Source organism: Rattus rattus, chromosome 1, assembly GCF_011064425.1.
Source record: "Rattus rattus isolate New Zealand chromosome 1, Rrattus_CSIRO_v1, whole genome shotgun sequence".
Lineage (NCBI taxonomy): Eukaryota > Metazoa > Chordata > Mammalia > Rodentia > Muridae > Rattus > Rattus rattus.
Window position 1 is genome coordinate 67,585,541 of NC_046154.1, and position 17,255 is coordinate 67,602,795.

General features: G+C 39.3%; 1 protein-coding gene across 1 annotated transcript in view; it reads right to left on the bottom strand.

Moving 5' to 3' along the window:
- LOC116893691 (ADAMTS-like protein 1) overlaps positions 1-17,255 on the bottom strand; it is a 179,309-nt gene that overhangs the window by 39,949 nt on the left and 122,105 nt on the right. The window contains exons 6-8 of the mRNA XM_032895441.1: positions 16,477-16,551; positions 12,145-12,302; positions 2,006-2,117 (exon numbers count right to left, since the gene is read on the bottom strand). Coding sequence (XP_032751332.1) covers positions 2,006-2,117; positions 12,145-12,302; positions 16,477-16,551 — 345 coding nt within the window. The remainder of the gene's footprint in view (positions 1-2,005; positions 2,118-12,144; positions 12,303-16,476; positions 16,552-17,255) is intronic.

Genomic DNA, 17,255 nt, shown 5'->3' on the forward strand with positions numbered 1-17,255 from the left:
TTTCTCATGTGTGTGTGTGTGTGTGTGTGTGTGTATGTGTATGTGTGTGTGTGTGTGTGTGTGTGTGTGTGTGTGTGCATGTGTGCATGTGGATCCTCCATACTGATACCTAGCATTCAATTGCTCCTTTATCACATCCTTCACGAGATTTCAATCAAACCCAGAGTTTGGTGCTCTGCCAGTCTAGATAGCCAGTTTGCTCTAAGGATTACCCTGACTCTACTATATCTACACAGTATTTAGCTACATCCTGGGCATCTAAACTCTGGTTTTCTTGCTTTCATGGCAAACTCTTGACTGCTGAGCCGTCTCTTCAGCCTGGTGGTTTGTTTTGTAAAAAGGTAATTTTACTCAAGGTCACCTAGATCCACAATAGACATACTATTGTACTGAAATGCCAGCATACTTGATGGCATTTGACTCATTATTTTTAAGTTAAAAAACAAACAAACCTGTGTTGATTAGGTTTTTTGTCAAGTTGACATACGTTAGGGCCAATTAAGAAGAGGGAACCTCAAATGAGAAAACACAGCCATCAGATTTGCCTGTAGGCAATTTTATGTGGTATACTTTCTTGATTAATGATGGATAGGAAAGGGCCCAGTGCATTGTGGGTAGTACCACCCTGGGCAAGTTGTCCCGAATGGTATAAAAAAGCAGGCTGAATGAGTCATGGGCCATAAGCCAGTGAGCAATGTTTCTACATGATTTTTGTTTTCATTTCTACCTTCAGTTTCCTGCCTTGAATTCCTGCCCTGACTTCTCTTCATGGTGCGGGATAATCAGAATGTATAAACCAAAGAAATTTTTTTTCCTCCTCAAGTTGATTTTGGTCATGGTGTTTTATTGCAGCAATAAAAATCCTAAGACAAAATACAATACTGCTTTTAGAAGCACAATTAGTGATTTGTTCGTATTATATAGATAGAGATAACATAGCTATTGGTGAGTTATGTCATAGATTCTTATGTTTTAAATCATTTGCCCCAATTTTGAAGTACCATGACTTTAACTACTGTAAATAATTCCAATGTGGGTGAACAATTTAAAGTTAGTCAATCAACCAGCTTCCACAAAACTAGAGGAAAAGTTAAGTTAGATAAACCAATTTTCAAAGGCATATATGTATACTTTTAGACCTATTAAGTTGGAAAACAAAAGATAACCTATAAATTTTGACAACTTAAAATATTCACACACTTAATTTTCTGGAAAGATTTTGGTAATACAGGCATCCACAAAAAAAAAAACTCAAACTCCTTTATTTAGTAACCATACTGCTGAGTATTCATCCCAGGGAAATTTGTGAACAGATAAAATCATTTAAACATTATGTTATTTATTACAATGGTATAACATTTAAAAGAACCAAGTGATCTCCTACAAGGAAATGACTAAAAAATATCACAGGAATATGATATACTTACTATAATTATAAAAAACAGAAAATAGGAAGAAGTCTTTTCTAGTAACCCAAGATGCTGAGTGTGATGTGGATGTGACAGTGTAGGGACAGGAATTCTGTTTGTGACTTTTCAGGAGAGACACACCACAAAGAATGTATGGACTGAATGCATGTCATGTCTTTCAGTGTATGTTGATGGGTATAGGCAAAAAATTACCTAGATTAAGTCAACAATGAAGTGATTTTTTTTTCTGGTAATAGAACTTTCTCTAATGGAGTGAGTCTGACAAACATCTTCACTTGCTTCTTGAAGAAGTGACATCACTTCTGCCAGACAAGTATAGGCTCAGGTGAAAGGAAGCACTACATGGGAAAGCTGCTGTTGGATGGGATGCTACTACTCCCAGGAAAGAAGATGCCAAGAGGAAAGAGATGTTTGCTATGAGCATTCACAAAGAAAAAGCTTCCCAGAACACCTCACAGGTAGGTTCAGGAATTGGCTCCATTCCAGAGAAGGCATCTTCCATACTGAAATTAGTCCACTCTTAAAATTTTTCCTCACAGAGGCCTAGGCTAGGTAGGATAAGTGAACACTGTTACCTCCACCACAGGTTGCTGAGCAAGGAAAGAAGTCTGTTTCCCTCCATCGGTGGATGATAGGCTGGTAGAAGATGAACTGGACCGTGCTGTCTGCAGGTCCCGAGTCATGGATCTGTGGGAACAAAACAGGAAAGTTGGTGTGTGATAGAAAGAGGGATGGCTTCGGGGTCTTTGGTAACCTTGGCTGAGAACTCATAGTGTATGGCAGTCTTGGCTACGTAGGGCTTATAAGGGCATCAAATGGGAAGGCGTGGCATTCACCCTACTATGTCTCAGAGAATGGTTCTCACAGTACTTTTGTTATCTTTACCTCTACAGAGCTGATGGCTTAGAGCATGATGAGATCTTCATTTGTGACTCCATCACAGTGGCCTTCCAACCCTTATTTCTACAGAATTGTGTAGCCTTTGAAATGCATATTCAGAAATAGACAATGTAGTAAGGCATGGTGGTGTATACGTTCAATCGCAATGCTCAGGAGACAGAGAGAAGAGGATTTCTGTGAGTTCAAGGCCAATCTGGTCCATATATTGAGTTCTTGGATAGCCAGGGCTATGTAGAGAGACCCAGTTTCAAAAATAAGAAAGAATTTATTTTAAGGAAGTCATAAATGCCATTCAATACAGAAAATAAAAGATACTATCTGTAGTTGAGAAAGAAAAAAATGTCAAGGATTAAGATGCTTTTCCCATTTAGGGACATCCCTGGGTCTTCCAGTCAGTGCAGTGATTCATAAATCTGGATGTGCTAAGTCACCAGTTGGAAGCTGCAAATTCTTGGGCCCAAGCCCAGAGATCTAGGCAATTCTAATGTAGATAATCCAGAATACCAAATGTCAAGATACCAAGTTATAAAAGCAACTACTTTCAAATAAAACTGGTGCTTATGGAAATTAAAACTTGTTTTTAAAAGAGGGAATATGAGACAGTAAATTTTTAATGGTTCCTAAAATTACAAGGTTGAGCAAACATACTTAAACTACAAGAGAAGAAAAAGTGCCCAATGAACAGAACAATGAACTTCAGGAGGACGGAATGATGTGACAATCAATGCTGGGCTAGGCTTGGGCTGTTTGTTATATTAAGAGAGGTTCTTGGAATAATGACAGAATTACTTCTTACTCCAGCTCTACTTGTGACAATTGGAGAAATATCAGGGTCCAGTTGAATAGCATGGCCTAAGCCTTTGTCAAATGTCCTTAAGTCTCCATACATCCCAAGTGCTGCTCTTTCTTTAGGGTAAACGGATGGAGACAGCCTTCAGATTATTTTAAAGACAGCCCTCCTACTCTGCTGCTGATCTCGTTAAGTCCCCTCAACACCCAGGACACAGGAGATATAAGAACAGTGCATAAGAAGGCGTTAGAAAACCTGCAAGTGCCAAACTCTAGGCTGACTTTAGAGTTTATATGAGTAGATGGAAATGTTCCTCCAGAAAGTCTGGGAAAGCCAGAGATTAGGAAGAGAGAGAGATCAGAAACATAAAGATGGTCTCATTTCATGCCAGGACTCTCATTAACGGACCTTTGGGGCCTTTATGAATTGGAGCAAATGGTGGTAAACCCATCTTTCAAACAAAACCAGCTGGTGCGGTAGTGTCTCTACCAGAGGGATGCACAGTCCCATGTATCAGACACGCAGTACCAACTGCTGGTTAGGGATCCGGCATTCGTTTCATTATTTGGTGAGCTTTGTCTGATTGCTTTAAGTCCAGCATCCTTTCAGAGATGTGGTTATCATGCAGGAAAGCCAAATACCCAATATCTTTGAAAATGAGAAGAAAAAAATTGAGACCTGTTTTGTATTTTGTATTTTATTCTCCCCCCATATATGATATATAAGGTATATGGTGTGTTTCTGTGAGGGCATTTGCAGCTCTGAAAGCTTGGGCAGTAGCACCAAGATGGAGGACACTGTGGGAACAGCTCAAAGACGCACAGTAATAACTCCCAGGGCTCTATTTTACTCTTCTGCCCTTAGTAGAGTTTCAGTTGTGGCAGATGAGGGGTCCATGACAGCCAGCACCCTACCTACCACCTATTTTGCTGGATCCTTTTTGCTGGAAACTTGGGCCCACAATGGGGTTGGGGTGGGGGGAGGTCATAACTAACTATGGTTAAAAGAGGAGGCCTTGCCCTAGAATGTATACATGGTGTCCATTTGCCTTCAGATCTGGTAAAGGGAAAAAAAATGGAGCAAGGCCCTTTATAGGCTCATTAGAAGCTACCAAGAAAACTCTTCATAGCCTCCGAGGAGGGAATGGATAACAAGAAGGCCTTTTGTCAGATCATGGTGAAGGAAGGAGGAGGGGAAGCTACAGCAGAGAGTTGTCCTATGTGACTCCCACAGAGATTCTAAAGAATACATATAGGTTCTGAGGCTGAGAGCTTATATTTGGAGAGATCACAAATGAAAGGGGCCCTTTTAAATGCATCAAATGGGTCATGAAAATGAAGACCTCCTGCTTCATAATCCCGCTTGTCACATGCTAACATTTCCTTTCTCCATCGTCCTGTTCTCCAAGACAAGGACAGTGATGGTCAGCGCATACCACGTTCTTACCAAGGTTGAGGTATGTTTTATTTATATTAAATTGAATCTTAAGACTGTGTGGGTTTTCCACGTTTGAATTACATGGAGAGAGTCAGTGGCTTGTTCAAGCTGTCTAGCTAAGAAAGAGGCTGGCAGGATTTGAGTTTAGGTCTATGTAGCTCTAAAGCTGCTATTCTTCTCATGGCACCACCAGTATCCACAGTGGTGCCATGATGAAGTGTGACGTTTACCCTTTTCATATCCTCGCTCCCATCACAATGTCTCCTTCCATTTTCATTTTAAAGTAGAGACAAGTGCTTAAAATAAAGATAAAGCCGACATGACGTGTATCTTTGGTGGTCTAACAGTTGCTCATGGAGACAGGCCAGCCGAAGTGTGTGTTCTGTTTTTCTTCATTCAGGACTGCTCAGTCCTTGTTAGCCTTAAATCTGCTATCCCACAAATCCTAAATCCTCACACATCATGTGTTGGTCCTCAAGAGTATTTGAAAAGCTTCAGTTTGACACCTTAGAATGTTAGTGCAGGGGCTGAACACATCTGGCATATGTAATTTTGACCTCCATATGCCAATAAGAATAAAAAATGTTGTGGACTAAGCTCTTCTTCCTATATTTGCAACATCTCAGTTTTTCTAATTTAGCTTAAGGACTTCTCACACTGAAAGTGAATGAGAAGGCTCACAGTTGCCAGCACCTTAAAAATGGAGTTGGAGGGCAACACGTGCACGTGTGTGTGTGTGTGTGTGTGTGTGTGTGTGTGTGTGTGTGTGTGTGTGTATGTAGAGGGGAGATGTTGATCTCCAAGTCAGTGTCCAGCTCAAGGAACAAAGGAAATAGCATAAGCACATAAAGACAGTTTCAAGACCACAGCGGTCCTCAGTAATAGCTCTGAAAGCACCCCTCTTGTGACTTGTGAGCTTTCCTATGTTACCCCACTAAATGTCTTCTCCTCACTGATGCCAGAATCTCTGCCACAGACCGGAAGGTGTTGTTGCTGGTAGTCAGGAATTCCCTCACCCACCATGTAGTAGAGAAACTTCTACTCTGGGTGTATAAAAGGGAGCCACAGTGGAAACTGATAGGGCTACAGTGTTCTTTCACCAGTTCCCCTCATTTTACTTTGTTCCCCTTGTGACTTGGGAGGGCTTGGAGAATGTGGGAATAAATTAACTTACTTTATAGGGCAAGGGGAAAATGAAATAAAGCCAAGGTACCTACTTCCTAAATGTCTTGGTCTACTGTATTCAACTTTAGGCTAACGTAGCAATTGGCAGAATACTACTTCCTCAAGTGTGTGAGAAAAAAGAAAGTTTAAACGCTCGTTTGAGTTTTCAAAGATGTGGAACAGTGATCCAATCTTTACATCACCAGGTCTCTGTGAATTAAATGGGGACATCATTGTTTCTTCACTGTCCCCTTCCATAGTTTGTCATCTCATGATCCTCTTGATCATCACTCTTTCTTTGGCATTGTCTCCAAAGTTTGCCATATTGTAGGCCACCAAACAGTTGCTAAATAAATCAATGTATTAGTGAACAAATGATTTACATATAGATCATGTTTCCTTTTGAGTATGTTTGGAACAAAATTTTACTTTGATAAAATCTTAGGATCTCTGTTGAATTTTAAAGACACTTGACAATTATTCTAGAGACATTGTTTATCTCTTCAGCAATGACACATCTCATAAAGCAAAGCAGAATGTTAAAAAGCAATCTCAGTCCAAGACCATTCTCTACCCTCCTTCCAAGGCTACCTCTTGAGCTGACAATATGGCTGCAAAGGCAAAAGCACTTTCTAGACAAACCTGATAGTCCTATTTGATCTCTGAAACCCAAAGTGCAAGGACAGAAGTAGCTTTTGGAAGCTGTTTTTGACCTCCACACATGTGCTGTGGCACATGTGAGCATACACACAAACATACACAAGTAATAATATTGATAAAATACAAACAAACAAATAAAACAAACACCTCTGTCTTCAGGGGCAGGGTAGCGTAGAAAAACACATGAATTCAATCTTCTTAATGTCAAGAATACTCAATGATTTTAGCATTTGGAAATTTTAAGATTAACTACTTAAATTTTGTTAGCATCAATTTTGCTTCTATGCACTTTACAGAACTTACAGAACTGAGAAATGTAGACCTTAACATGGAAGATACATAATTTTGCCTCCAGGTGGCATGGGATATGGCTCTAGTTAATGCTGCTATGACTCTGGTCAGTAGAATAGAATGCCTTTCTGGGAGCAACTGAGGCCATGCATCAAGGAAGAAAATGGCTAAAAGATGAACGGAGAAGGAAATGCTAAATGGAAGAGCAGACCTGAGGCTGGGAAGACCATCCTAGAGTTCAGGAGAGCTGGGAAGGACAGGATAGCACAGCAGCATGCTCAGCAGCACAAGCGAAGGGTTGTTTCCTGGAACTTTGTCTGAAGCCCCGCTGTCTAACAATATATGAAATTCAACAAGAAATGTAGCATGCTCAAATTAGCATACTCATTCCAATGCCCAAGAGTCTGTGTCCTCCATAGGAAATGCCTGCTCTCCACTGACCAGCACATAAACTCTGAGTCAGGTTTTCAGCTCTGCGTTTGCCCACCCTTTGCACTCTGGCTGTGTGCTCCCAACTACATCTATAGCTCAGTGGTCATCATATTTATCTCCATCTACTCTGGATTCCTACATAAACTATTCAAATGGGCAAACCCAGACGCATCTGAACATACATCAAGTACTTTCAAAATTAGAGTAAATCAGAGATTCTGAGGAAGGGTGAGCTCCCCTGTCAGGTAAGGTGATTCTCATTTGCCAAGTCTGCAGCTTCAGAGCAGACACAGAAGGCACAGGAGGAAGGGTTGACAACCCAGTTAGTTACCCCAGTGAATCACAAATTGCAGATGACATGGGCAGCCCACTTTTCCATCTATTGATTTTTATTGGTCATACCTGCCAAATTGTTGCTCGGATACCAGTTGTAAATTGATCAGCCTGTGACCATATTCGGAGAAGAAACATTTTGCCATTGTGTAGAGTGTGCACTGTGATTGGGTAACTGGCTGTTAAAGCACTTCAAAGACAGGAAGGAAGTAATTTAATTCTATCCATGTTCATACCAATTATTTCATTAAATGCCCCATTGGGAGGGTCCTATTTTATTACTATTTTATGAAGGAGTAAGCAGGTTCAAGTAGATAAAACATTATATGAAAGGTCACACAGCCAGTAAACAGTGGGACATACTAAATACTAGAATGCTTACCCATTATAGCACACTAGCATTGCCCAATTTTCTTGTATAACCAATGTTTGGAGTTTAAATTTTTTGGAACAAATACTTCTTTAGAGAGCAAGATGATAAATGTAACTAAGTGAATGAAAAGTCTATCACTAAAAAAATGTAAAATATTGTTTTAAGAAATGGAATAAGAGGGGTTGGGGATTTAGCTCAGCGGTAGAGCACTTGCCTAGCAAGCGCAAGGCCGTGGGTTTGGTCCCCAGCTCTGAAAAAAAAAAAAAAAGAAATGGAATAAGACACAAGTCAATGGAAAATATAAAATATATATTCTGTATTGGAAGAATAATGTTAAAATGTCTGCCTCATTCTATGTGATCTATAAATTTAATGCCATCTTTATTAAAATTCCAAAGACATTATTCATGGAAATATAAAATGATTTCAAAAATTCACATAGAACAGAATATTTTTGAGTAGACAAAGCAATCTTGAGTAAAAACAACAAAGCTAGAAGCATCACACTACCTGATTTCAAAGTCTACTACACAATCAAAACAGCAAATCGCTGGTATGAACACAGAAACATGAAGCAGTGGACCACAGAATAGAGAGTCTTCAAATGAACCCAGGTGTTTATGGCCAATTTAGTTTGGACAAAGCTCCAAAGAATACAGAATAAGGAAAAAATATTCTTTTTAATAAATGGCGTCTGGGCATCTGAATGTGGCAGGACAGAAGAATAAATCAGATCTTTATCCCTAACCATACACACAAATCAGCTCAGACTTTTTCATGCACAAAGATCAAGACTTGACATGTAGATCCTACAACTATAGACATACTAGAAGAAACAGTGGGAATAGTTTGATGACACTCATTGGTCTTAACAATGGTTTTGGGGAATGGTATATAACCTAAAAAAAGCAACAAAAGCAAAGGGAAAAGTGATATTATATTAAATTAAAAAATATTGTACACAGGAAAAGAACCAATCAACAGAATAAAGAGAACATTTCATAAAATGGGAGAGATCGTTTGTAAACGATACATTGTTAATATGAAAAATACACTAGAAACACAACTGAATATCAAGAAAAGAAATGACTTGGTTAAAAGAGGCCAATGATCTTCTTAAAACAGACAGTGCAAAGAGTCAACAGACACCCAGCTTCACTAATCATGATGGAAATGCAAAGAAACCTGTGGTCATCCCTTAGCCCGTACCTGCCAGAATGGCTGTTATTGAACTGAGGAGAGCTAAGGTTGGCAGGAATGCAGAGAGAAGGGAGACTTTCTACTTAGTGTGGCAATATAAATTAGTTCAACCAACTGAAAAAGAATTCCTCAAAAAGTTGTAAACATAGAAGCACCATAGAAGTACCATAAAATGCAACAATTCCCATCTGGGTGTGTATAATCAAAGGTCATAAAGTGGGCATGCTGACGAGACATCTGTACTCTTGTGCCCATCCCCACATCGTTCACAGTCAATACTGCTGTCAATCAACCTGAATCTACAAGTTGAGGTGAATTTTAACAGCTAAATCTGAAAAATTATAAAATGATATTTTTCTTTTACTTTTACATCCTTTCCTTTATTAAAAAACATAGAAATTTATTTCATCACGAATCTCTGGTGAAAGGGTGATTTTTCTAATTTTATTTTTCTCTAATTCTTAAACTATCTGGCTCACTTTCAAGTTTGTATGAATACATTAAAATTTCTACATAATCTAATTTAGAATAACTTTACATTCATTTAATTCCAGATGTTTTCCAATGAGAGCTTAGGGGGAAAATACATTCTTAGAAGGAACATAGAAAATGGAAAAGAGTTTTGGGATGGAAGAAAAGAAATGTGACTTTTAGTCCAAGATTACCATGGGTATGACCTTGGATGAGTCCTGAAGCTGAGCTTCATGACTGATAAAGTGGGCTTGTTATCCATCACCTGTTATTAAGGGGCGTGTCTTACAGCGCTGCTCTATGAGAACTGGAATTCCTTATTCTTTTGGAATTTACTCATGCCTCATGGTTTGCTTTTATTGAGATATGAAGACAAATATAAGACAGCCCCTTCCTCATGAAGACAAATATAAGACAGCCCCTTCCTCTAGAGACAATGAGGAAAAAAAGCGAATTTGGGATGACGGAAGAAATGGCAAAGGAGAGACAGGGATTTGTGAAGAAGATGCCAGAGGGAAAGAGAGGAACATTTTAGGTAGAGACCATGTTTCTCCAAGACCATGAGTTCTGACGGTGGTGGAGACTTGCTGGTCTCTCAGCCTAAACACAAAGGGGTCAAGTTAAAAGTAAGGAAGAAAGACATCAAGGACCCTGAATACCGAAACAGTAGGTGCTGTGATGTGCATTTAGGTTTTAGTCTCAAAGTAGAAGAATTCTGAAGGATTCTGAGAAGGGGACAAATAATTCTAGACAACTAATTCATAATCCAAATAGATAAGGGATCTGAGCAGCAAAACTGTCTGTTTCTACAGTATTAGCTTATAGAACTACAAAGGTCTAAACTAAAGCAAAGGCAGCCACAGTGGAGAGGGACTAGAAGAAAGGTAAGGAAACAAAGTTTATTGTGTAAAGAAGAGAAACCAGGTGATTCAAAGGTTTCTGATTTGCTAGGCAATACTATCCCATGGAAGGGGATTGAGAAAAAATATCATTTTATTTGTGTGGAATCTAGATTTAAATATACACATGCACATGTAGTCACATATGTATTATGTCATATAAGCACAAGCAGGATGACTTGACTGGAAGAAGGGGACCATCAAAAGTGGAGCAGGAAGGCTGGGAAGAACAATGGTCAGCAAGTATGAACAAGCCACAATGACACATGTCTAAGTAAAACCTGAATGCTAACTAAACACAATTAATAAAAAAAACATTTAAAAAAGATGGAAAAGATAAAGAAAAATATGACATTGTGGGTTTCTGAGTTTACTGAAGTTCAACCTTGAATATGCTCTCTTCACTGTACGAAGAGTAAAGGGTGATGGGCTGAAAGTAACGAGATGGATAGAAGGTGTTAGATGCTACTTTGGATGCATAGTCTTATTGGAATTTATACATCCATCATGCATATTAACTGTTGTAAGGTCACCAGGGAAATGACTACTCTATAAATGGTCTATTCAGCAGTACTCCCTGAGTTTCAAAGAATTAATATGATTTTTACTAGATGTGCTGTTGTATGCTATCTCGAGTAGTTTGTAGCTTCTTGTTCATATTCATGTGGCCAGCATCTGGCCTAGATTAAAAAGAGCAACTGTACAGATGGAGATAGAGGACAGCGTTCTGGAACCCTTCTTCCATACAACCTCACCGCCTATCACATTTTCCTCTATGTGTTCTTACTTCCAGCTGCCATGGGGTCACCAAATCTTTGCTTAAATCAAATGTCCTCTGGCTCCAGGTCTCATGATGAAAAAATTTATGGAGTCCTGGACACATTACAAGTTTTACAGCTTTACAGCTGAAACCCTTCAGGTCCTCCTGACCTCCTAAAGAAAAAAAAATGTTTTATTTTATTGTGATTCCCAAGTGTTCTCCCAGTGTGTGCATTTTTTCAATAGAATGTCCTATTGCTTCCAGCAATGTGTTTCATATTACCTTTAAGGGCAGGGCAGCTCTGATACAAGGAAGCCGGTCAACTTTCTTGCCAGCAAAACAGAAAATCGAACTTGCCATAGGAAGTATGACTGGTTGGCTAGGTGTACAGGTTATCAGTTTGAATTTCTCTCTTCATGAGGATACCTTATATTAGTCAACAACTGTACTCTAATTATTCAGAAATGATTTATGTCCTCCAACTAATGATAGCTATCCTGTGTATGTGAGGTCATTTGATTAATAATATATTCAAAGAGCCCCCTTGAAAACATCATATGTTCATATGATGTTGAACATGTAGCTAACAATACTTTTGAATTAAATACTTTCTGGGTAAAGCATGGTTTTATATACATACACATACATATATCATTTATCTATCATCTATCAACCCAACTATTATATAATCTATTATTTATCTATTTCTCTTTGTATCTGCATTATCGATCATCTATTATGTGTCTATATGTATATCTATCTGTCATCTATCTATTTATCCTTCAATTATCTATCTGTGATCTATCTATTGTTATATTTATCAATCTATCATCTCTCACCTATCATCATCTATCTATCTCTATCTATTTATCTATCTACCTACCTATCTACAGATGTAATATCTATCCTCTATCTTTTTTTTTTTTTTTTTTTTTTTTTTTTAGTAATTACAAGTGCCATCTGTTTTGACATGACTTAGTATGAAGGAACCAAACAGGCTTTACCTTGACGATGAAATCTGCTGTCAGTGGCCCAGCCATCCTCAGTATCTCTTTGTCTGGAAGTTTCTGGAAGTCCACTGTAGAATTGTCCACAAGGAAAGTGCCTGTAGAGCTCAGACTGTTTTCACCTTTAGTCCCCTGGAGCGTCTTGGTTTCCAGATCTGTATAATCAAATGCAAGAAGAGGAGAGGCAGGTATGCCTGGGGCTACCACAGAGCACATTCAAACACATTTTATGAATTAAAACTCGAGCTACTTAAGAAAGGGGCATTATTCTTTAGATAGCCGATACTATTGAAATTGTAATATAAATAAGGTATATAAACATGTCTATGTCATACAGAAGATTATGTTACAAATGAAATTATTTTAAAACTCACTATCCAAGCATCCATGGTTCCCTGTCAAAATACCCTTTGACTTTCCAATGACCTCATTTGAGCATCCCACTTTACTGTAACCCAATTCCTTAGGTTAACCAACGTCTCATACATATCTAATTGACTTCTATTCTGGTTGCCTTCAGCCCAGAAATATCCACCCCACCCCCCCAGCTTTCTTTTACTCATTGAAGTAGGTCCAGGTGGATCCATGCTTTGTATCAGTATCTGTACAACTTCTTCTTCGTGCACGGACCTATCCCATTTATACTTTGTTACTTACTGTACATATGTTGTTGCTTAACTAAAAAACCATAGAGGATTAAGGGCAGGTGCTATCTATTGACTTCCCCTCTTTTCACAACAACTTTTGATAATCAGTTTTGTTCATGTATGATATTTTATAAATGCTTAAGCAGAAAGAAATGAATCCTAGAGCATTCAAGTCAGAATTTGTTCAATGGCACAGTCTATGAGGCATCTTTGTTGTAGGAAATTAGAGGAAGCTTACGATGATCATGATTTTATAAATGATTACAAATGCAAATATTGTGATTATATATTGATATATATTAATATGTCACAACATATATTGATTACATATGAATTATCTCATATAAGCACAAGCAGGATGATTTGGGTACAGAAACAGAGCTATTGAAAGTGGGGGAGGAGGGCCATGGAAGAACATTGGTTATTGAATATATATTGATAATATATATTGTGATATCATAGAGAGCACACAGCTGTGATTGAGAAGTTATTTAGATTAATTGTGACCTATAAGAGGAAAGACAGAGGGACTTAGGCAGATGGTTTCTATAAAAAATTGCACAAGGATTATTGCTTCTGACAGAAGTTCTTCAGTGGGAAGAGGTTCTGTGTCCCTCACCTCAGCTTTAGTCATTGCCCCTCTCTTCTATTTTATAGAGTGGGCTTTTGGGTTGAAACCAATATTAAAGTTTCTGGAGATGCGAGAAGCCTGGGTGTGTACCATAGTCCTGAGCACCAGACGCGGTTGTACTGAGAGGCTTCCCTGCTGTCCTCAAGATGCATCTGACTAAACTTGAGCTGGTGTAGCCAGGTCGTAGTGGTAGACGACATCTTTTATCCCACCACTAAGATCTCTGAGTTTGAGCCCATTCTGCTCTACAGAGCAAGTTCCAGGAGAACAAGGGCTACATGGAGAAATCCTGTACAGAGAGACAGAAAGAGGGTGGGGGCAGGGTGGTGGTGGTGAGGGAGGTAGAGAGGAAGGAAGAAGAGAGAGAGTGCGGAGGCTGGCGTGAAGCTGCTTTATCCAACAGGAATATTTCGGAATTTAAATATTTAACTGGTCCCATTGTGGGCTAGTGACGGGAAAACATCCACAGGAGAAACGGGACATCATTTATCCCCCACTCCCATCATTGTGTTGAAATAACTGAAAGTTAAAAAACAGAAATGAAACAAATTCTTTAAAACTAGCTCTGGAAGTTAAAATATAATTACCTAACTTCTCCCTTTCTGTTCTTCCCTCCAACCCTTCCTTCTTGATCTCAAAATCATGGCCTCTATTTCTTTAATTGTTATTATACATATTTATGTCCTATGCCCTGCTCAGTCCGTATAATGTTCCTTGTGATTGTGAATTCAGGGCTGACCACTTGGTATTTCCTACTTACACAGGGTAAGCAGTGTACTTGCTGGGGAAAAGGAGACCTTTCATGAATTGCAGCTCACCCAGCCATTCTTTAGAACAATTCAACAAAATACATGTTTTTGTCCCTCTTTTGGTTTTTTTTGTTTTTTGTTTTTGTTTTTTGAGCTTTTCTGTGTCTCTGTGTGAGGTGTGTGTGAGAGAGACAATGTTGGTGCTGGTGCTAGGTGGCTTCTTCAATCACTCTGCATCTGATTTTCTTAAGACAGGGTCTCTCACTGGACCTGGGAGTCCGGTATTGGGCTACATTGGCTGGCTAGTGAGCTCTAAAGAACCAGCCTGCCTCTGCCTCCAGTGCTGGGATTATAGATACATACTGTTCTTTTTCTTTTCAAATTTTAATGTATCTCTGTCTCTATCTTTCTATCCATCTATCTATCTATCTATCTATCTATCTATCTATCTATCTATCTATCTATCTATCTAATCTTCCTGTACATTGGTGTTTTGACTGCATGTATATTTGTATGAGGGTGCTGGATTCCAAAGAACTGGAGTTACAGACAGCTACAATCTGCCATGTGAATGCGGGGAATTGATCCTGTGTCCTCTGAAAGAACAGCTAGGGCTTGTATCTGTTGTTCCATCTCTTTAGTCCCCACACTGCTTTCTTACCCAGCTTTTTACACGGGTGTTGGAAGATCTGAACTCAGGCTCTTATACTTGCATACCAAGCCCCATACTAACTGAGCCATCTTCCTAGACTCCCTGTTCTTCAGTTCCTTAGCACTCATAAAACTAGGAAAAGACAGGAGATTAGCCTATTTCTAAATATCAGATTTTGTTTTAAGTATTTCTTCATCGTTGTCCAGTCATTTTCCTGTGTCATGAGGATGATCTCAGCCTGGCTATTTTATTTCAGTCTCCAGCACTGCACACAAAAAATTCCATTTTGGAGTGTGGTTGATCAATAGCAGTTATCCATGTCCTGTTCTCAAGGGGATAAACAAGCCATTTGGATGGTATAAAGTGTACCACATGCATCATCTTTTGACATGTGAATGCTGGACTTTCTGGCGCTGTTCAGGATTAGAGAAGAACTTGGGTTCATCAACGGATATCTTATCAATGTCTAAACTGTACCTCACTTCCCCCTTACTTCACATGACTGTTCAAAGCTCACCTCTGATTAAATGTGTTTGTTTTTGTTTTTAGAAAGACTTAGTAGGATATAGTAACTTCTCCAGGCTCTGCTCTATTTCCCTCTTATTTGTCTGATTATAATGATAGTCTGATTAATTGCCAGGAAATAATCCTTGCTACTTAAAGTGGCAGAAGTGCTACAGGAAGAACTGAAGAGAAAGTGAGAGTCACAGGAAATGTTCTCATATCGCCCCTCTGTCTTTGTTTAGTGACCACAACTTCTGGTTGTAATTTACAGATCTCTATCTAAATAGCACTGAACCATAAGGAATAAGATGTGGCCGTGTATCACCGCCTTGGCATGACTGAAGATCAGTGCTTCTTAACTTGTGGGACAGACCCTTTTTGGGGGGTAGTATCCCATATCAGATATTTATATTATGATTTCCAACAGAAGCAAAATCACAGTTATGAAGTAGCAACAAAATAATTTTATGGTTGGGGGTCACCACAACCTGAGGAACTCTATTAAAGGGTTGCAGCATTGGGAAGGTTGATGACCACTAGCTTAGACAAAACCTGCATGGAGAAAGCTAGTATTTATCTTTGAGGTTTTGTTACCTCTTCATCCCAAATCCTACCATTTGTCTTCAAGATGTGAGGGCTGTGAATTAATTCACAGAGTTGAATACCCTGCATCAGTTTGCGTGAAACGCCACAGTTTGTTACTTCTATGTATTTGAGGACTGATGAAGTAAAGATTTAAAATATGTAAGGAAAGGAAGAGCAGAGAAGAAATGAACTTTAGAAGGAGGAAAAGGAACAGGGAGGTGAGAAAAGAAAACAGTGAGAGCGACTATACAGAAAGACAACAGAACCGAGGTAATAGTCATGAAGGTTTGGTGTCTTGGTCATGTGCTTAGCTGTGAACAACACAATGCCACCCTGGATGACTGCTTAAGGATGACTGCAAAGGCTTCCTCCTTCTCATCACACAGCCAAATACATACAGAAGCCGTTCAAGCTACCATATCACAGGACTGGGATGGGATGGCGGTGGCATTGGTGGTGTCGGCTCTCTTGAGCTTTAATCCCTTCTGGGAATGAAAGTTAATAGTAACGGCTAAAACTTCCAGCCCCCCCCCCCCGAAGGAAAACAGTCGCCCTACTTACACAAATGATCTGGCCCCTTTAAGACAAGGCGGATGTGTCTGCTGCCATACGGAATGGCGACCACGGTGTCATCCGCTAGAAAGAAAAAGAACAAAGCTGTAAAGGCATATAATCTGACAAGAGAATTACTGACAGCATCCCATACAAAGGCAGGAACAATAGATTTAAGTGTTTCTTCCTAGTGTTTGAAATGTGAAAGGCAATGGTTTAGAATTAAAATGTCTACTTTGTCCAAAATAAAACGTGCCAATGGAGCTACGCTGCTTAGTTTAGGGGAAACTGGGCTTTTAAAGAACCCAGATGCCCTTCAACAGAGAATGGATACAGAAAATGTGGTACATCTACACAATGGAATATTACTCAGCTATCAAAACAATGACTTTATGAAATTCATTGAGGCCAATGGTGAACTGGAAAATATCATCCTGAGTGAGCTAACCCAATCACAGAAAAACACACATGGTATGCACTCATTGATAAGTGGCTATTAGCCCAAATGCTTGAATTACCTAGATGCCTAGAACAAATGAAACTCAAAACGGATGATCAAAATGTGAATGCTTCACTCCTACTTTAAAAGGGGAACAAGAATACCCTTGGCAGGGAATAAAGAGGCAAAGATCAAAACAGAGACAGAAGGAACACCCATTCAGAGCCTACCCCACATGTGGCCCATGCATATACAGCCATCCAATTAGACAAGATGGATGAAGCAAAGAAGTGCAGGCAGACAGGAGCTGGATGTAGATCTCTCCCGAGAGACACAGCCAGAATACAGC